Here is a 20,331-nt window from a genome sequence, read left to right on the forward strand (position 1 = left end):
CAAAACCATTGTAGCAAAGACGTCTTGGATGGTTTGACGTCACCGCATATGAAGGTGGTGCAAGAGGAGTTTTAGATGGGTAGAGTAATGCAATAGCTATTGTGTTTCGCCTAAATCGAGACGTCAATGACGTTTATCCAATACAGTTCAGTGCGTTATACACCAACACGCCATAACTCCATGCAACAGCCCCGAGCAGCTATCCAAACTTACTCGAGTCATCTACGTCGGCCGCTTGAAAGGATGCGCCTCAGTATTCAACACCCAATCATCCAAGCTAATCAGATCCTCTTCCGCAAATAACAAGTAAAAGTACTTGAGCGTTTCCGCTAGCCAGAAACTCTCCATCTCGTCGTTGAGCTCGGGCGTCAGTTTGGTAACGTCGTCGATAGCCGAGTTACCAAACTCAGTGGCTGTGTGTTGGTTGATGGCGAGGAACATACGCCATCCGGCGTCGCGCCAGTGTGGATCGCCAGTTATGCGGTACATGTACCACACGGACTCTATGGCCTCGGGGCTGTTCACATGTCAGCAACTAGATAAACATTATTGTAGGAGCAAGTAACTCACCGGAGAATGTAGTTTTTGGCCCCAATCCTCGTAACACCCGGCGGCAGACGGTCCTCTTGGATTCTATTCTGCACATAGTCTTCATGGTTCATAACCGGCTGTGGCGAATAGACGTATGGGAAGTTCGGCAGTGTCAGACTAGCCTGCGGCGCAAATTCCGCAATGTTTGAATCAAGTCGTACTTTGGTAGGTGGTCCCTCGCCCTCCTCGGACTCGCCGCCCATGACCGACTCATGATTTTGCGAAGCGCTCGCGGCGGCGGCGGCCGCTGACTCGATCGCAGATGACATGTGTGCGATCTCTGCGTCGTCCACATGTTCGATGACCTGACGCTTATCTAGCGTATCCGCGTAGACCACGGAAGACGTGGGCTGGGCCTCGACTGCATCAGCTACGGCAGGGGTAGGCGCTGCGGTCATTGCAGCAAGTTCTGCCTCATACCACGATGAAGCAGACGCAATCTGCGACTCGTACACCTTGCGCTGTTCCTTGTAGGTCTCCATTCGAGACTCATAATATGGATCGATGTACTCCCAATAAGCCGTCTGGTTCCATGCACAGTCTTTCATGTCTTCACATGAAGCAACCTCAAACGATTCTGGCATAATGCCGGTTGGCGTCATGCTGTAACTCCAGACGCAGCCCTCTGTAAGCTTCTTTGCAATTTCAAGATCCTCAGGACGGTCAAAGAGCTTCGCGCCCATGCCAAACATGCCACCAGCAAAACAGGTGAGATGTGCGTTCTCAGCAGTGAGGTCACCCGCTTTAGTAGCATCGATATTGGATGGTACGTTTAGCTTGCCAGAAAAGAGAATTTCTTCCCCTTTCGGTAGCATTGGCCGGAAGATCAAGTGCTTCTTGACAACGTCCATCGACTGTTCGTACATGGTCCGGTACTTCTCAATCTGGCCACCAAGAAGCAAGTACTGCTTGGGCAGATACTCGTACGCAGAGTCCGACATGCCGCCTAGCGTGAATTCTTCGCGTCCGGAGCTGGAGCTTGATACAAAACCTTGAGGTATGCACTCTGGGGGCGTCGGCTTAGCGTACGAGGCGGACGACGTCGAAGTGGCGTCCTGATTATCCAGCACCGCTCTCGGTGGTTCAGACTCATCGATGTCGAGCTGTCGCTTCTCCACTGTACTGCTGTCCCGGTCATTGCTCTTCAGTTCTCCAGCGGTACCGGGAACCACGGAGTCTTCCTTGCTAGCACTGTCAACCGGGACATCATCTTGCGCAAGCACGACAGGGTCCGGCAAGTCCAACGGCACGTATTTCTTGCCTTCTGGAGATAACAGCTCGGTAGGGGAGGGTGCAGCAGACTCAGCGTCAGTTGACGACTGGTCGTCGAGATAACCTTCTGGAGCTTTGAGAGGCACCTGAGGAGGTAGATCAATGTATTGTCTTCCACATCCGGAAGCGTCCAGATATGTTGGCCACATTCCAGGGAGTTTAGTCTTGCCCTGGAATTCCTCTAGGTTGTCTGTGATGCGTGCAATGGCATCGTAGTACTTGTGTTCTCCTGTGAGCTGTGCAAGTCGGGTGAATTCCATAGAAAGTGACCCTATCTCGGCCAGAACAACATGTGAGCTAGCGCGGTGCTGTTGAGACGCGAAATCAGGCCTCCAGTAATAGTATGTCTCGGGCATCCGATTGGGTGTGTCGAACGCGCTTATAAGGATTTCGGCGAGCTCTACTGCCTTGCCCAGCAAATTCTTGTACTTCTTGTCACTTAAATCGTAGGCAGCCAGCAGCCCACCAAGATAGCGAATCGTTGTCTCGAACAATGGGATATCAGCGCGCGGGGTGGTTGTGAAATCGATCTCGTCCACGGCCTTTACAGCCTCTTCAAACTCGTCCTTGAGTCCCATTATCCACAAAGTGTCGAGGGCGTCTACCAGCGTCGCACCCCAGTGCGCGAAAGGGTCTCTGAAAGTACCAGACTGTGGCCGCAGCTCATCGTGTAACCAGGCATTTGCCTTGTATCCTTCCCATGACTTCTTTGCCACACTCCTGATCTTGTCCAGTTTCGCAATCCTTTCAGCCTTCGCCGTCGCATCCTCCGACTTGAACTTGGCTTGAATCTTAGGCATGGATTTCGGGGTGCCAGACGGCAGCTTGATGAGCGATTCGGGGGCAACGGGGAAGTGTTCGGGAAGTTTCGTCCAGTGAATCGCATCAATGACTGCTGATGGTTCTAGTGCGTTGTCCGCAATGGCGGGCTGGCCGTGTGGTTGTGGTCGGATGGGTGTAGGAATAGAGGGCTTCTGTTGCTGCTCGGTGACGACAGGGGTCAATGTCGACGACGGAGCCGGCGTCTTCAAAGGAGGCGGTGTCTGAAGTGACCGCGGGTTACTGGCTACGGGCACATCTAGCACCAGACTCCTCGTCTCGTGCGCCACAGCAGGGCGCGCAGGAGTGTCCTGCTGCGGAGCCTTCTCAGCATCGCTTTTCAGGCCAGCTGAGCCAACCGCGTTGGATGCAGCTTCTCTCCATGCTGCCGCGCTGGAACCCCCAAATTTGTATAGCGCTAGCACAGCAATAACAGCAAAGACTAGAAAGGCGCGGTAACGTCGATATCGAAACATGGTTGAGGGAGTGTGGAAGAATCGAAAGGCGGGTATCGGGAGGGCTTCGTCGCCGAATGGATAATGAAAGCGCGGAAGGAATAAATCGCGTTGCTATGTTGTCGCTGCCATCTGAGCGCCAACGTAGGGGGAGGAACAGGAACTCGAGTCAATGAAGAGTGAACGACTGGCAAGTGGCTTGTCTTGTTTCCAACAGTCTTGGCTCGACACAGCAGCTAGCGTATGCACGCCCTGGAGATCTCCTGACGGGTCCGTAGCGGATCCTTCGCTCTACCATTTCGAGAAGGATGATTTGAGGAATGCGGATCTGGACCAAATACAAGAGAGCATTCTTTACAGGACACATACACGTTACTATCACTTTCCACATTGCATCGTCTACCTCTAAGATGCTCTGCTCCCGCACGCGAGGCGACACCCCCGCACCAGAATCGCATCCGTTCTAGCCGAACGCTAAATTTAAGCTTAAACTACCCTAGCACCCTGACCTAAAAGGGGTCCAGCATTAGACATCTGCATATGTTTCAGACGTGCAGAACACGTTTCAGCTACGAAATCTGGGTACACATGTGTTGGAGAGATGATGGAATTGTACTCCAAGTTGGTATGATGAAAGTACCAAGGAAAATTTCAATCACTCTGATAGAACCAAATCGGCCATGTGATGTGGTCGTATTATTTTAATCTATATAGACAGAGTCGGCATGCAGCACCAGCGCGAAGCAGAGCTCACTATATTTCGTCCAGCTGTACTGCACATTTTTTGTACTTCAATATGGGTAGCACGTTGCTCACGCAATAGTGCTGCAGTAACCTGTCTTGTCTTCCAGATATAACGCGATGCTATCATTGCTCCTCGCCGCCAGGTCCAGGTTGTCGTCCCTAGATGTCGATTAGCTTCATTCATTTTGTAGTAGGTGTATCTGCTCACCATCTGTCGTGCTTTGAGCATTTCGTCGCACAGCAGCAAGTTCGACGCGATACCGGTAGCGGATGCTATGCAGTTGCGCAGCACTCGGAACGAATCGTAGACACCTTCTTGAGTCGGGTCCATTGCTTCTCCAGTCGCAAGGTTCAGACCGACAACATTGCCCTCGGCGTGCTCGTCTTGCAGCGCAGCCACTGTTATTTGGTAAGCATGTTACGGCGGAAACTAGAAAAACATTGCTTACATGAGTCTTGGATGTCATGACCCGAGTTCGCCGCCAGGGTCTTGGGAATGACAAGCAGGGCATCAGCGAAGGCCGATACACCCCACTTCGCCTTTCCCTTGACCGTCTTTTTGAACTGCTCGCTGTTGAGATGAGCCGCGCATGCGACTTGGAAAGCACCTCCGCCTGGTACGACGCTTCCGTCGACGATCATGTTGTACACACTCCTCAAGCCGTCGCGAACGGCGTCCTTGATCTGAGCAATAGTGTGTGTGTTTGGGCCCTTGATGAGTAAAGTGACGGATTTTGGCTCCTTGACATCCTCCTGTTTGTTGTGAGTGCGTGCTTTGTTATCCCACCGAATGCACTTACAATGAATGTGTACTTCTCCTCACCAAGCTGGTGCTCGTAAACAAGACCTGCGTATCCGAGGACATCTGGTGTCATGTCGTCCACACTGTTTTGTGACGTACCACCACACACCAACTGAAGACGCTCCATGTTCCTCCTCTTCGCTCTCCTCAGCGCGAAAATTCCGTTCTTGACAAGGACATCCAGGCTGAGCGGGTCGATACCCTTCTGGTTTATTATCACAAAGCCCTTCTTGGGATCGTCGCCGCAGACCTCCTTCTTTAGCTCGACAATCTTCCTCAACTTCTCGTCGACGAAGCGGCGCTCGCTCTCAACGAGCTTCTCCCTCTGTTCCGCGCTTGAGTAGTAGAAACCCGAGTTGATCTCAGACTTTTCGTACTCTAAACTGACGTTGAGGGTCAGGATGTATGCGTTCTCAACCCTCTTGGGCATATCCGGGTGTCTTGCGCCGTGATCTAGAGCGAGCCCTCGGATGAGCTGTGTGTCGGCGGCGGTGCGATGTTGCATAGTCATGATCTCAACCATGTGTAGATCTGGCTTCGCGGGCGCTTGGTAGATTGCGAGTACGGCATCGACGATATCGGGGGTCAATTGTTCGGCAAGCGAGCTGTTGATCTTGGTAGATAGCGAGGTTCGTGCAACAGAGAGGAGGAGCTCGCGGTCGACTTCCTTGGTGAGCTTGAACTCGTCAAGGAACTGTATATGGTCAGCGGATCCCCACCGAACAAACTTCCCGTTGTCTGTACCTTGAGTGACTCCGTCTTCGCGATATCGTAACCGTCTGCGATCACTCGGGGATGGAGGCCCTCGGCGATGTAGCGATCGGCCTGCTTCAGCAGCTCTCCAACCAACAGTACCACCGATGTTGTTCCATCGCCTGTGATTTCGTCTTGCGCTGTTGCTGCTCGTGCAATCATGACCTGGGTTGTTTGAGTCGCGGATCAGAAACGGAGAGATGGTAGGACATACGGCAGTGGGGTTTTGGATTTGCTGGGATGTGGTTAGCCTTTGAAGGAAATGTTGTGGTGCAGGCACATACCATCTCCTTGAGCAAAACGCTTCCATCTTTTGTGAGCTTGATCTGGAGACCTTGTGAGAACATGTCGTGGGTGTTGTCGGGGTATTCTTACGCCTCCAGCACCATCTACGAGCCTGCTCTGTATTAGCTTCTCGTTCGAAAGACGGTTTGTTGTTCCTTACATCTTAAGTGTACCGCGGGGTCCCAGATTCGAGGCAAGAACCTATCACCAAAGTCAGACAGTCTCTCTCTCTTATTCGAAGCGTTCCGTACCTGCTGCAGACCCTCACCGGCCGAGATGTTCACACGGAGAGCCTCCCCGCGCCTCTGTGCCTCGTTAGCGGTGCCTCTGCGGTGCGAAGGAGCGGCGTACCCTCGACTCGGCCTTTGGATTGAGAAGTTGTGCGGCCGACATGCTGAAGAGAATCTATACGGGTATCGAACAGTGCAGCAAGCAAGCAAATGATGTATGGCGGGGCACGATGCTGTTTCCGCGTTGCCTGGCGCGTCCCTCTTCTCAAGCACTGAATTCTAAGCGGGCCAACTTAGCGCGGAAGCTCGGGCCCTGAAAAAGTTCGAAGCTTTCCACACGACGAACTTGCGACCGTTCACACCTCCATCCCGACTGCGGAATTTCCAGCGCACACACCAAATCACGACTCAGCTCGTCGCGCCGAAATCCGCAATACCTGCGCGCCAACAACTAACGCCACGATGAGCGTAGACTACCTGCTGCACGAGAGCCCTGTCGGCTATGCCGTCTTCAAGGTCATCCTCCAACCCGACACAATTGGCAGCCGTCTCGCGGAGGTGCAGAAGGCTGTGCAAGATCTCGACAAATTCGGAAAGACCGTAGAGCTCGTCGGCCTTGCGCCGTTCCAGGGCACCCAAGATGCCCTCTCCGAGATCAACGATGTCTCGGAAGGCATCATGTCTGATTTCCTGAGGGCTACGCTCGAGACCAACCTTCCCAAGGCTGGAAAGAAGAAGACCATCACGCTTGGTGTAAGCGAGAGCAACTTGGCGGGTAGCATCAAGGCTGCTTTCCCTAACCTCGCGTGCGAAACCAGCGTCACGTCCGAAGTCGTCGCTGACCTGCTCCGCGGTCTCCGCCAGCACAGCGGCAAGCTCATTAAGCAGCTTCAACCTGGCGACATCGACCGCTCCATTCTCGGTCTTGGACACGCCTACTCCCGTGGCAAGGTCAAGTTCAGGTAAGCTACGCGCATCAATTGCATGGCAATCGGCCACTAACCTCTATTCCAGCGTCCAGAAGCAGGACAACCACATCATCCAGGCCATCGCGACGCTCGACCAGATCGACAAGGACCTGAACACCTTCTGCATGAGGCTACGGGAGAACTATGGTATTTTTCTTCCGTCTCTGGAGACTTGGAACAGCTGCTGACTTAGTATTCCTTCAGGATGGCACTTTCCCGAGCTCGCCAAGATCGTCAACAGCAATGAACAATACGCCAAGGTGGTCTTGCAGATTGGTGACAAGTCGCGTCTGAGCGACGAGGATCTCCACGAGCTCGCCGCTGTCGTTGATGACGACGAGAGCATTGCGCAAGCAATCATCAACGCCGCGAGGACCTCTATGGGTCGCGATCTTTCTGCAGCAGACATGGAAATTGTCATGGCTTTCGCAAAGAGAACCGCTTCCCTGGCTGCGTACCGCAAGCAGCTCAGCAACTACCTCGGAAGTCGCATGAACCAGGTTGCTCCTAACCTGGCTGCTTTGATCGGTGACACAGTTGGTGCGCGCCTTATCTCCAAGGCTGGTTCTTTGACCAACCTTTCCAAATACCCTGCCAGTACCGTCCAGATTCTCGGTGCCGAGAAGGCACTCTTCCGAGCCCTCAAGACCAAGGGAAACACTCCCAAGTACGGTCTTATCTACCACAGTTCGTTCATTGGTCGCACTGGCCAGAAGTCAAAGGGAAGGATCTCGCGTTTCCTTGCCAACAAGTGCTCCATTGCCTCCAGGATTGACAACTTTTCCGACACACCGACATCGAAGTTTGGTGAGGCCCTCAAGCGCCAGGTCGACGAGCGCATTGAGTTCTACGCCTCTGGTGCTCCTCCTGCGAAGAACGCGGCGGTCATGCAGGCTGCCATGAACTCGGTCCTAGCTGACATTGGTGTCGAGGACCCCACTGCGACGGCCACTGAGGATGTCGAGATGGCCGATGGCGTTACCGCCGCTGCTACTGAGCAGGCTGTGCGCAAGGAGAAGAAGGACAAGAAGAAGTCCAAGAAATCGGGCGATGACGAGGTCTCTGAGAAGAAGTCTAAGAAGGAGAAGAAGCGAAAGGCTGGTGACGAGGAGGACGGTGAGAAGAAAAAGAAGAAGAAGAGCAAGGCGTGATGACCTGCCCTAACCAGCTGTATTCATACCCTTCTCGCATTCTGGATCGGCGTTTTACGATGTGTCGGTGTTTTTGGAGTTGTTTTCTGTGCTAGTTAGAGAGGACTGGATCTGGGCTATGAGTTTCCGCATGCTGTTCACGAATGGTGGATGGTTCTGTATACCTCGAGCTGTTATCAAAGTTACAAAAGCATGATTCTTCCACAACTTGACATGTCGACGGCGAAGTGTGCGGGTATCGCAACCAGGCTAGATTGGTGCGCATGTGGAGCGTGCCTGAATCCCGGCCCAATCAGTGACCCTTGTAAGAGATCGGAGCGCCAAGACGCTTAGGCCATATGCAAGCTGCGAACCACCAGACAACTATCTATAGAATAATTCACGATAAATGGCGATACAAGCTGCAAAAGGTTGGCGCATCAACACTTGACCAGTATGGAGTGACCTTTCGGTGGTTGCATGTGGTGTTTGTGGCCATTCGCGTGTATGCACGGCAATTAACATCAGGCAGCGGCTAATGCGCCTCTTTGTACGTCGCATGTTTTACGGTGCAGTGGAAGAGAAAGATGACATGTGTGTTCCAGACTGCTACTAGAGAACAAAGTATTCAGTCATCGCAACATGATCAAGCCAGATAGTCATAAAGGGGCTGTCCCGGCAAGTACACGACGATGGCGAGAGCTGGTGGAAACGTCAACATGTCATGTTTGATACGCCTAAGACCTAACACAGCAGCCGGCATAGACCCAGGGTTCATTCACAGTGCGCAGCGCCCCGGACTCGTCCACTGCTCTGGCGTAAACTGTTTTTCTGTTCTAGGGCTCGTCGTAACCCAAGCTTTGGCCCGCTGCTGTCCCAAATCGCTCGAATGCCTACTTGAAGCCCTGAACCCCCCCGAGAAGGTCTGGAGACTTCCCTCGCACTTTCTCTTCCTCTATTGTCCTCTCTCTTTTCTGTACAATTTTCTAACGCTGCAGCTACCTTTCCATCGATACCGCTCTTGTGGAGGCGGTCGTCATCAGGATCTCGTTAGGGATCGAAACTTGGTGTTCCTTGCCGTGCATCAGACGCTCTTTAGACATTTCCCGGTCCGGCTCTCGGCTGCACCTCGACTTTGGTGTTCTCGCAAGCCATTGCAGTAGTCTGCTATCCGCACTTTTTTCTGGTGTTGAATCTGCAAACCCGCTCTGCCAGCACCAGGGCTCTGAATCTACCTCCGCCCCTTCGCCGCTCACATCGAAAATCCTGTTATCCATTTAATTTGCCGTCTACACGCGCCAGGAGCATTCTACCATCTGTCCAGAGATCGCAGCGATTTGGTGTCCTGCACCATGGACGTAGACGATGCATCTTCGCCAGGCAGTCTAAGCTCGCCCCCGCACTCGCCTGAGCAGGGCACTCCGACATCGACCATCCGCACTCCTGCAGGTGGTGTTGGTGTTGGAACTAGCACACCAACCCCTGCAACTGCATCACCAGCTCCACGCGGTCTTACTGCGAGCGGCCTTCCTCGCAAGAAGCCAGGTCCTAAGCCAAAAGCAAAGGATCCGAGTGCACCAGAGCCAGAGAAGAAGACACGAAAGCCCCGCAAATCTGAGCCCAAGGACCCAAATGCTGCGCCCGTCCAACGCAAGAGGAGGACAAAGGCATCGCTGGAGGCACAGGCACAACCAGTCGCACAAGCCGTGGACGAGAAACCGCCTGTGCAGCAATCGCCTACACCACAAGTTATACCCAGTGAGCCCGTCGCTGTCTTGCAGTCTGAGCAGCCGCCAGTTGTCTCACAACCTGCTCGCGTCTTGGGCAATCCCGAACCCACCCTTCATAGTAACCCAAACCTTTCACACATCAGCGTCGCGCCCTCAACACCGCGGCCCTCTAGTTCAGGCCAGCGATATGATCCCATTCGAGGCGACACGTTTGAGTCAAAACCTCAACCTCCAGCAAGTGCGCCGCCGCCGCCCGTCTCACCCCCAGTAAACCACCGTGCCAGTGCGTCACCTTCCATCACAAGTCTTATCGACCCGCCGTCTGCCAGCAATTCCTTCTACTCGCATCCTCCCAAACTCCAGCAACAGGCATCCATCACATCAGCACCCGTGTCACCTGCCGCCTTCTCCACACGACCAGCCTCGGTCCTTCCTTCCCAAGACTACTCGCCTCAGATTCAACAACAGCAGCCGCAGGCACCACTTCTAACCCAAGTTCAACCGTACCTTGCTGCCTCATCAGGACCGACTCCTATGGAAATCGATACCGAGCCCAATAAGCCAACATCAGTTCCTATGGCAAAGGAAAATTCGACAAACTCGGGCACACCCTCGCAATCCAATGCACCAACCCCACCTACTAAAGCAGCTCGCCAAAAAGAAGCTCCGCCGCCGTTGCCTACTGGAAGCGGCCTCTTGTCGGGAACGCCGTTTGGCCCGGTTGCAAACGCTAATGGCGCGTCCGAGACACAAGGCACAAACATCTACCTGACATTTGACCTGAAAGGAAAGGAGAATGTCACAATCAACTTTGCACAGGAGGTCGAAAAGAAGTACGGTTTCGCTGCCCTGCATCCTCGCATTGCCGCTCGCAAAGAGCGTCAGCGCCAGATTGCAGCGGCAGGTACTGCACTTGAGCGAGCTGCAGGTGGCGGCTCAAACGACGATCAGTCTGTTGACCTGTCCGAAAACGAGAGTAATGTTGAGATGGGCGGCATGGATGACGAGACATCAGCCAAGGAGAACGGAGGCAAGAAGCGACGCAAGCGCAAGCAAGAGGATTATGACAAGGAGGATGACTTCATTGATGACACAGAGCTGGCCTGGGAACAGCAAGCGCTCATGGCAAAAGACGGTTTCTTCGTTTACAGCGGCCCACTCGTCACCGAGGAGAAGCCAACTGTAGAGAGGTACGCAGCTATCATGTCTCCAGATCGAGTTAAGCTAACACCAAGTAGGGCCGACGGCACCGTTAGACGCGGACGCGGACGTGGACGTGGCGGCACTGTGCGAGGAGAGACTTCAGGTCGCGGCAGAGGACGTGGCGGAGGCCCTGGCTCCCGTGGCGGTTCTACTGTCCGCAAACCTCGCGTCACTAAGGCTGATCGTGCGCAAATGGAACAAGAGAAGGCAGCCCGAGAGTCCATGGCTAAGACGTTGACTAACATGTCTACTCATGCTGGGCAGGCTAGTGCTATGTAGCACACAGGACTTGACCGAAAGAAGAGATCGCTACGACCCCCTCAGCCAAAGCGATCTAAACACTAAAGCCGCAAAGAACTCTCTCTCGTTATTATTGGCCAAAGGTCTCTGGCACTGTTCATATTTCCATGTCCAATTCTCCAGTATCCCTTTTGTTATCTGTACGATACCCTCAGCGGACGTCGCGATAGCCACTTCGCTGGGCAGGATGTAAAGTCGGGTGGCGTTAGTGTATGCATGACTTTAGCAGGCGTTGTCACCACACGGCGTATAGTCGTTCTCAAGAACATAGAACCATTACTTCAGTCAAGTTTTTACTGTCTTTCTGTCTTTTTCTGCTGGAAGTATGCTCGGTGACAGAGTCGACAGCCGTGATGTTCGCGCGTTCAGGTACATGCGAAACGTATCGTTCAAGTGGGAGGGACGGTGTTGAACAGGTAAAGTCTTCCTACTGGCATTGGTGTCTAAGTATCAGATTGTCTCAATAAGCCTGTCTCAATCGGCCTGTCTCAGTAATGCCCAACTGTGTTTGTTTTACCTGAAGCAGTAAGCGCGATTCCCACCTCTTTCCCAACCGCTCTTACCTTCTGAGATATATCTACGTCGCGCTCGCGCCTACCAGCTCGCACACCGCTACCGACAATTGCTATTTCCTCACGTGCAGGCTGACGATACGCTCCATAATTCCCTAGTACACACAACTATCGTACAGTGCTACTCTTACAACTTACGAACTCAGCCTCATACAATATCTCAAAGGTAGTATGGTTGGTCCTGCAACATACTCTACTCATATTCCAGCGGATGTAGCTCTTACTGAGCACTCACGCAAGTTCTACGATGGGACGTACAAGTGGGATTCAGAGGGCTTTACCGACGAATCTGGGAGTAAGTTCATTACGCGGCCAGACCGAGACTATTTGCACGACTGACTATCCCAGGGTATCATGAATTCGATTGCTATGATCCTGCCGCCCGAGCTCCCACGCCCTTGCCTCCCATGTGCTTGAGCGATGAAGAAGCAAACGAAGGAGATGTAATTAGCGAAGAGTCCGCAGTTCATACGCTTGGAAGTAGCACTAGCAGTCCCTTATCTGCGTCAAATGTTAAGCACAGCGATGTCGCGCTCGCAATGCAGGGTGATGAGCTGCTTCCTGATCGCGCTGATACAGAGCGTATCATCGGCAACATGGAGAATGGCAACCCCGCTACACCTTCGAAAACTATTACAACGGCTCTGCAAGACTTTTCTTCTCCCTCAGAACTATCAGAATGTCCTTCGGATCTATCCGAATGGGATGTGGGGAAATCAGTAAGTACACGTGAACGGACGAAGATCTGAAGCCCTTGTTCTTTCGTATAATACAGTAACTGATGGCGGTCCCAGATGTCAGGTCCAAAGACGATTAAGAATAAGCCTGTTGATGAGATGTTTGAGCAAGACGACGCCCATGGACTCCAGCGAAAACCTACAACACGAGGCGTCGCACAAAAGGTCAAGAAAGGTGCTAAGAAGTCAACGACCAGATCGGTCAAGTCTTCTGTTACGACAGAGACTGTGCAGACTGGCAGCTACATGAGTGGCTCTGGGGCGACCATGAGGCGTCGATCGACACGGCTTAGTCAAGGCGGCCAGTAGAATGCCTTTTGTTATGGGCGGTCAACGATGGTTTGGGCATGGGTGCATATCTTTTACGGTAGAACCTTCTCTGGGGTTTGAAAAAGTTTATGTTTAAGTACATTTTGGTTTGCAACATTCAGGGCAGTCAGGGACTACAGAACGTACCCGTCACTATCCCTCACCTCCCCATAAAGACATCACTACATCTCTCTGTCTCAGCATGCTCGTGATAGAGCGCACACCTCGTTCCCCTCCAAGGCTTACACGTCTCCCATTTCCTCGGCGGTTTGCCCGTCTTTGCCGCCCCGTTTACACCGACTGCCACAGCGTTCTGCTCCCCTAAAACCCCAAACTTCACATTCCCGTCGTCCCACCCTGCCATTGCAACACCGCTCTTCACACACCGCGTACAAAACACAACCCAGCAGTCTACACAAGCCACCGCTCCAAACAGAGGTGCCAACACAATCCCACAAGAATCGCAAGCACGAGTCGTATTCCACGTCATCGGACACCACATCCGCAATCGATGCCTCTGCATTGCCTGTGCACACGGCCTCTTCAAATGCACAGTCATATCGCGAAGAAACTCTTCGTGCCACGGATCCGCGTGCATTTCCAGCAATCGATCTGTTTTCTTGAACGCGAAGAGATCGAGGACGAGAGTACGCAGAGGCGACGAATCGCGAATCCCTTCGTATAGGAAATGTGTATCAGAGGGCGTCAGAACGCTATTTGTTTTATCGGCTAGGTCGCTCATCACGTCCACGACGGCATTTCTGGCACCTTCGAGAGCTAGTCGGTCGGCTAGGGCGTAGACGTGGAGGAGGGCGTAGTACGCTGGTTTTTGATCCTTCAAGGGCATGGGAAGGACGGAGTTGTAGAGCCAGTGGACGATGAAATGAAAGGTCTCGACGGAGACATCGTCGAGTGTTATGCGGTTGGTTTCTGATTCAATGAATATCGATGGGCCGTTGAGTGCGGCGCGGAAATAGGGGGATTTCGATGTAAGGAGGACGGTGTGGATTTGGAATGGTGTTAGATCCGGGCCAACCAGAATTGTGCTGGTCGCTGTGAGGTCGGAGATTTGTGTCCTGTAAGATATGAGTAAGGATACATTTTGGGCATACGTCGAGGGTAGGCGGGATCAAACGTGAGCTATTATACAGCCATTCTGGTTGATGTTTGACGCCCTCTATGCCCAACATACCTTATCTGCTTAGATTGTGCGCCTGTATATGTGTATGGTGGCGGGAGATTTGGTAAGAAACCACGAGCTGTGTCAGCACAAACGCTGCCTGATACACCTATGCGCGTCATGTTTTCCGACCAGATTCCGCAAGCCGAGGTCCTGTGCTTTGCTATCTGCAACACATATGGTGTGCTGACTGATGCGAATTAATGTTTGATTGAAGGCGAAGAGACGTAGTTAAACTTGGTCCGATGACTGTGGCTTCGAGCTTTGAGGGCATTCGTTCAATCAGCGCATTATCATTCAGTCAAGAAACGTTGCGAGACGTATCCGTGAGTGTATCCGTAACAGGAGCAGATAACGTCGAACAAATTTCTGTGTAGGATTTCACTCAGCAAACAATCACGTTGCGAGGGTGTGTTAATGACAAAGATCGGCTTTGTTGTTGTTATTGTTATTGTTGCTGTTGTTGTCCACGACAGCAAACGCCGTGCCGCAATCTGGTGTTTGTTGTCTCGGGAGGCTGCTTTGAAATACGGTAACACAAACAACGCCGTACAATGAGCGAGAAAAGAGGGAAAAAAATTCTTTCGACGTTGGAGAGGAAAAGCGCTTTATGCGTCTATTTGGTATTTTGATGATATCTGAGCCGTGATTCTCGCAGGGTGCAACTACATCGCTGACATCGTGGAACTGGCAAGGACCATTCGAGATGATCAACTTGGAGTACTAGGTACTCTATTCGTGGGTCCCGCGTTCGGTAGACTGCCTGCAAGATGCCGCTGCACATGGCCGAGACCGGGTTTTGATAGAAATCTCACTAACTATTTTACACTCCTGCAAACGCCCCCAGATCGCTCAAAGGTCAAGATGCGTTACAGGTTTATACAAGAGAGCTTTTGGACGTTCGAAGAAAGTCCCCGTAAAACGCCAGTATGTGATGTACCGGGCTTTGCAGGTTATCCGTGCTGCTCGATTTGGGTTGAACTTATTCGACGAAGTTCTTGATGTTGTTGAGCCACCTGATGTACTCCTTCTGCTCCTTGTGGTCAATGTAGTCGGGGATGAACAGTGCGAGGCGGGTGTTGATGCCACGCTCCTCAAGGTACTTTTCGAGGAGGATCTGGAGGTCCTCGTCTAGGTTGTTGAAAGGAGGGCCCTGCTGCAAGTTAGGCTTGTTGTAGATTCTATGCAAGTTTTCCACATACAGTGTAGAGAGCACGTCTTGACCAGTCCTTCTCGGCGGTGGCGGGATCGGCTAGATCGGCAGAAGGGAAGTAGTAGAGGTCCTCGATGAGGAAGTCGCCATCTTGAGCGGTTGCCTCAATGGCAATAGCACCCTTGCCGGGACGCTCAATGCGGATGCTGGCATGGGCGGGGAAGCCCTGCTGTTCGCCGTCATTCTCATAGTCGTCCTCAAGCTCCTCTCGGTCGGCGGGGGAAACGCGGTCCTCGGGGGCTACGCGAACGTTTCCATCTTGTGTCCGGCCCTGGTTGATGGCACCCTTGGTGTTGGCGCCACCAGACTGTACGTCCATGTCGGCATCGTCGTACATGGCACTGTCCTCGGAAACATCCTCGCCGGGCAGGTTGTTGTTGAGGTCGGCGGTGGTGAAGGTAATTCGGATCTTCTCGTCGTTGAATGTGCGAGTAAGGACTACTTCCTGGTTGCCAGCCTTGTCCTCAATCTTGTGGTTGTAAGCATCTAGTCAGAAACAACGAAACGAAGCGAGACTGTACCTCAAAAGGGCTGTTCTCAAGGTACTCCTTGATGTTTGCAGAGAGGTCCTCGTCCTCCTTCATGCTCTCCTCCATGGAGATCTCGCTCTGAAGCTTTGCGACCAGTTCCTCATTGGCTGATTGATGTTAGTTATGTGCTTCCAGCTGGGATGCACTCAATGCATACTACCGGCGTCTTCTCTCCTTGCCGCCGACATGGAGAAAGATGCTGTGAAACGAGGGATTGGGGCGGCCCATGCTGCTGGTTGGAAAGCCTGTCGCAGTGACGATTGCGGGCGAACGGCTTTGGTAGAGAAACGAGCAGCAGACCGTGGAGCGCTGCGGGCGAGGTTTCTTAGGGACATCATCGTGAACAAAAAGGTATATGAATTTGTAGTGTTGAGCGACGACAAATTTCAGTACGATGGCAATGCGATGGAACGATAGACGGCTCTCGAAGGCGTGGACTTTTCGATGGCCCAAGCTCAAGCGGGCTGATGTCAGGCGGGATGCTTGGCGCTGGAATGCGGGCCCGACTGCTCACCTCCGTCCTCGGCCTGGTAGCTTCAGTATTTTGCGGACTCTGGAGATTCAAGTATATACTGGCGCACTAGATTTTTGCCAATTCAAAATCACATTATTCTTCTCCGTGTGCTCCCTTGAGCTCCAGTGTAGATTCAGTACTACGTCATTGTTCTGAATCGCTATTACCGCACGCGACGTAGAGGCGCCAAAACTTTCCGTCATTGCAGCGCGCGCAAACCCATTCCTGTTGTCACCTAAACATACTTGACTCAGACCAACATGGCGACCGCACCGACAGAGAAGAAGAAGCCTAGCGCAATGCGCTCAATCCTGGCAGGTGCAACTGCGGGAGCTGTAGAAATTTGTAACGCATGCTCTCCCGTCATATCGTAAACTTAGTACTAACTCTACGCCAGCAATCACATACCCTGCTGAGTGTAGGCACCGAGTGACACCTACTTACACAACGATACGTTACCTGACCCGAGCATAGTCGCGAAAACACGATCGCAACTCAACCGAAGATTGCCAGACGGAAAGAAGCTGCCATGGCCGCCGTTCGGCAAGCAGTGGTACGCTGGGTGCACAACCTTGATTATTGGCAACTCGCTGAAGGCTGGAATAAGTATGTGGAAGAGAAGCAACATTGACCTGCAACGGTCTGACAAATTGTGTAGGATTCGTCGCATTCGACATGTACAAGAACATGCTGGCCGACGCTGAAGGCAAAGTCTCCGGTCCAGCGACGGTAATAGCTGGATTCGGTGCAGGAGCCACCGAGTCACTGCTGGCTGTAACTCCATTTGAGAGCATAAAGACACAGCTGTAGGTGAACATGAACGCATGCATGTGTGTCACTCACTCATCTGCCTAGTATCGACGACCGCAAGTCAGCAAACCCACGCATGCGAGGCTTCTTACACGGATCAAGATTAATCGCACAAGAGAAGGGTATCCGTGGTTTCTTCCAGGGTTTCCTCCCAACCACAGCACGTCAAGCCGCCAACTCAGCCGTTCGTTTCTCGAGTTACACATCGCTCAAACAATTAGCACAGTCATATGTCACACCAGGCGAGAAGCTCGGCGCTGTCAGCACATTCGGACTCGGAGGGCTGGCTGGCATAATCACTGTCTACACGACGATGCCCATTGACACAGTCAAGACACGCATGCAGTCAATAGAGGCACGGAGCGCCTACAAGAACAGCTTCGACTGTGTCGCCAAAATTTTCAGGGACGAGGGTCTCTTCACCTTCTGGTCAGGAGCCCTTCCAAGATTAGGTCGACTTATCCTCAGTGGTGGCATCGTCTTCACCATGTACGAAAAGTCCATGGAGTTTATGGATAAGCTGGATCCCCAAGGACGCTACATATAAACATTCTCTTTGCTCAAAAATCAGCAACAAGAACAATACCCGTCTCTCTACCAATCTCTCCCACTCACTCTGTCATGGGTCTTGAGGTTTCAGGTGCTTTCTTTTCTCTGTCTTCTCTCAATGCTTCTACCTATTCAGGACAATCGCCTGCTAACTTTACAGCGCATACCGATCTCCGGTTGCAGGCTGCTAACGCAAGACTTTGCTTTCGTCATGACTCACTAGAAGAAGAACAAGGCACAGTCGGTATGAACCAACAAGATCAAGCTCAACCCTATGTCTACACTATGAGTCTGGGGATTTAAAACTGACGGAGTTTTGTACTTTATCTTAAATTTGCCGAACCTCCAAATCTCCATCCCTCAACTTAGCTCTTCCTAACCCCGACATGGACTCAAAAAGCTTCCGTACAGCACTTAGTGCCGCCACCAGGTCAGTCTACTATTCAATCTTGTGAGTTGACTAAAAGCTAACATGTGATAGCTTCCTCGATACCCCAGTCGTCACAGTGTCTGTCGGTCCCGATGGCGTAAACAAGAAAGATTTCATTGTCCACGAAGGTCTGCTCAAAGACCGTTCTGCATTCTTCAACAACGCCCTAAAAACCAATGGTTTTAAAGAAGGCTTTGAGCGCATAGTGCTCATGCCAGGAGACAGTCCCAAAGTCTTCGCGCTTTACATGCAGTACCTTTATCGCCCCGACCTGTTCTTTGCCGATACGAAACAAGATGGCGAGTTCTTTGAGCAAGAATGTATTGCTTTGGCCGAGCTATACGTTTTCGTGGAAAAAATCTTGGACCAATCTACGAAAGACATTCTGTTAGAGGCATTCAAAATCTCCTCGTGGGCCAGACTGCTTCCCGTTGCGGCAGCGCAAATTATCTGCAAGGGCACGTCAGAACGCGATCCTGCTCGTGCCTTATTTGTGCAATCATTCTTCCGTTACGGCCAACGACACTCGCTTGAAGCCATTCGCAATACTGGACATCCTGATTTCTTTCGAGATCTCGCTCTCGCTCTTTCCTTGAGTAAGCGCTGACAAGGGGTGGATGAAAACGTCAGGGCTGGCCACAGTTCTGTTCTTGGTAACAAGAGCAATGCCCTACCCTTGCCACGGTGAAGAGATATAATGAGGCTTGGTCGGACCATTTACGTCATTAGCTATTTGTGGTCGTTTATTTTTTCTTCACTGACACGCATCATCAGGTTCAAGAACTTGACCGGTTTTCGCGAGGGCTAGCCTTGCTTACACGGCAGCATGTCTCGTCGAACCACATTACCAGAAGTACTTTTAGGCAATATGAAATGCGGCCTTGGTGCCTGAAAACGTCATTCGCAACCTTGTATAATTGTCTCATTGCCCGTGCCTACTCGCTCATTCTATTCTCTGTTCATATCGTTGTATCTAGAACTATCAAACATTTCCTCTATCTAGATATAAAGTGCATCACGTACCCCGATAACTATACCAGCCACACACAACACCAACGCGATACAACTATGCCTCAAGTTGTCTTCATATCGACCTTGGATGAGATTGCTTCTATGCTGGCAGCCCTACAATGCGTACCAACATCCCCACCAAGCCTGTACATTGATCTCGAAGGCAAACATCTCAGTCGACATGGAACGGTCGCGCTACTGACATTGTACGTGCCACCCGAGGACACAGTTTACCTCATCGACATCCATACCTTGGGTGATCGTGCATTCTCAACGCCTGCCACGATTACCACAACGACAACCACAGCAGCCCCTCTCAAGACTGCTCTCGACGCCACAACAAATGCGGGAGACTCTACCACGACACTAAAGGCTCTGCTTGAATCCTCCACTGTACCCAAGGTGTTCTTCGACGTGCGCAACGACTCAGATGCCCTCTTCGCCCATTACAACATCAAACTCTCCTGCATCCACGACATTCAAGTCATGGAACTCGCAACAACGACACGCCGTTCTCGTGACTACCTCGTCGGTCTCTCCAAAGCCATCGAATACAACGCGTCACGCTTGTTCATTACGCATACTGAAGCGCGGTTGTCGAAAAAGATCAAAGGAGTTGGCCTCAAGCTTTTTGCACCAGAGCACGGTGGCAATTACAAAGTCTTTGAGGATAGACCGTTGAGCGAGGCGATCAAGAACTATTGTGTGCAGGACGTAGTATATATGCCGAGGCTTTGGAAGTTGTATGACAGGAGAATGACAGACGGCGGATTCTGGCAAGTCATGGCTTTGGAGGCTGCAGCGCGTAGGGTGGAGGAGAGCCACCAGGTGGGATATCAACCAAATGGGCCGCACAAGCGCTTTGGGTGCTGGAGTGATATGCAGATTACTGAAGCACAGCGACGATGGATTGCTGGGCAACGCAAGAATCTGTGTGGATAGTTGGTGGAACGAGATGCCTGGAGACAGTAAAAAGTCGTGGGTAGGTAGGATGCTTCTGCATGTATCGTACATCTCCAGCCAAAGGATTGCGCAAACGAAATCGTAGATAAAGGTCCCCGCACATGGAACTTGTCTGTTGTCAGAGTAATTTCGAAACTACACGTTGGTGTTATCATGCAGTTCTTCACATTCACCTTCATTGTGATCATTCGCACTTTTCAAACGCTCCGAAGCCTAGTCTCACACTCTAGA

At 52.0% G+C, this 20,331-nt stretch overlaps 9 protein-coding genes across 9 annotated transcripts; 6 read left to right on the top strand and 3 right to left on the bottom strand.

Moving 5' to 3' along the window:
* Positions 1–222: 222 nt before the first annotated feature.
* On the bottom strand, positions 223–3,158 carry ACET3X_000281 (uncharacterized protein; the record flags this gene model as incomplete). The annotated part of the gene is made up of 2 exons (XM_069447559.1): positions 223–517; positions 571–3,158. 2 exons carry the CDS (start codon positions 3,156–3,158, stop codon positions 223–225), a joined length of 2,883 nt encoding a protein of 960 aa, XP_069310523.1.
* An 846-nt stretch (positions 3,159–4,004) lies between these two features.
* ACET3X_000282 (uncharacterized protein) lies at positions 4,005–6,114 on the bottom strand (the record flags this gene model as incomplete). Its single annotated transcript, XM_069447560.1, has 11 exons — positions 4,005–4,040; positions 4,090–4,280; positions 4,331–4,634; positions 4,682–5,377; positions 5,428–5,601; positions 5,651–5,671; positions 5,721–5,762; positions 5,812–5,833; positions 5,882–5,922; positions 5,973–6,026; positions 6,073–6,114. 11 exons carry the CDS (start codon positions 6,112–6,114, stop codon positions 4,005–4,007), a joined length of 1,623 nt encoding a protein of 540 aa, XP_069310524.1.
* Positions 6,115–6,413: 299 nt separating this feature from the next.
* ACET3X_000283 (uncharacterized protein) lies at positions 6,414–8,070 on the top strand (the record flags this gene model as incomplete). Its single annotated transcript, XM_069447561.1, has 3 exons — positions 6,414–6,913; positions 6,966–7,066; positions 7,124–8,070. 3 exons carry the CDS (start codon positions 6,414–6,416, stop codon positions 8,068–8,070), a joined length of 1,548 nt encoding a protein of 515 aa, XP_069310525.1.
* An 836-nt stretch (positions 8,071–8,906) lies between these two features.
* ACET3X_000284 (uncharacterized protein) lies at positions 8,907–11,564 on the top strand. The gene is made up of 2 exons (XM_069447562.1): positions 8,907–10,969; positions 11,018–11,564. Exons 1-2 carry the CDS (start codon positions 9,402–9,404, stop codon positions 11,259–11,261), a joined length of 1,812 nt encoding a protein of 603 aa, XP_069310526.1. The 5' UTR covers positions 8,907–9,401; the 3' UTR covers positions 11,262–11,564.
* A 461-nt stretch (positions 11,565–12,025) lies between these two features.
* ACET3X_000285 (uncharacterized protein) lies at positions 12,026–12,900 on the top strand (the record flags this gene model as incomplete). The annotated part of the gene is made up of 4 exons (XM_069447563.1): positions 12,026–12,149; positions 12,203–12,400; positions 12,434–12,573; positions 12,649–12,900. The coding sequence occupies 4 exons, from the start codon at positions 12,026–12,028 to the stop codon at positions 12,898–12,900; spliced, it is 714 nt and encodes a 237-aa protein (XP_069310527.1).
* A 2,162-nt stretch (positions 12,901–15,062) lies between these two features.
* ACET3X_000286 (uncharacterized protein) lies at positions 15,063–16,161 on the bottom strand (the record flags this gene model as incomplete). The annotated part of the gene is made up of 4 exons (XM_069447564.1): positions 15,063–15,233; positions 15,283–15,762; positions 15,815–15,930; positions 15,981–16,161. The coding sequence occupies 4 exons, from the start codon at positions 16,159–16,161 to the stop codon at positions 15,063–15,065; spliced, it is 948 nt and encodes a 315-aa protein (XP_069310528.1).
* Positions 16,162–16,597: 436 nt separating this feature from the next.
* Positions 16,598–17,694, top strand: ACET3X_000287 (uncharacterized protein; the record flags this gene model as incomplete). Its single annotated transcript, XM_069447565.1, has 5 exons — positions 16,598–16,682; positions 16,735–16,755; positions 16,812–16,943; positions 16,996–17,143; positions 17,193–17,694. The coding sequence occupies 5 exons, from the start codon at positions 16,598–16,600 to the stop codon at positions 17,692–17,694; spliced, it is 888 nt and encodes a 295-aa protein (XP_069310529.1).
* A 388-nt stretch (positions 17,695–18,082) lies between these two features.
* ACET3X_000288 (uncharacterized protein) lies at positions 18,083–18,733 on the top strand (the record flags this gene model as incomplete). The annotated part of the gene is made up of 2 exons (XM_069447566.1): positions 18,083–18,126; positions 18,178–18,733. The coding sequence occupies 2 exons, from the start codon at positions 18,083–18,085 to the stop codon at positions 18,731–18,733; spliced, it is 600 nt and encodes a 199-aa protein (XP_069310530.1).
* Positions 18,734–19,194: 461 nt separating this feature from the next.
* On the top strand, positions 19,195–20,079 carry ACET3X_000289 (uncharacterized protein; the record flags this gene model as incomplete). The annotated part of the gene is made up of 1 exon (XM_069447567.1): positions 19,195–20,079. One exon carries the CDS (start codon positions 19,195–19,197, stop codon positions 20,077–20,079), a length of 885 nt encoding a protein of 294 aa, XP_069310531.1.
* Positions 20,080–20,331: the final 252 nt, after the last annotated feature.

Source organism: Alternaria dauci, chromosome 1, assembly GCF_042100115.1.
Source record: "Alternaria dauci strain A2016 chromosome 1, whole genome shotgun sequence".
In the NCBI taxonomy this organism is placed as follows: domain Eukaryota; kingdom Fungi; phylum Ascomycota; class Dothideomycetes; order Pleosporales; family Pleosporaceae; genus Alternaria; species Alternaria dauci.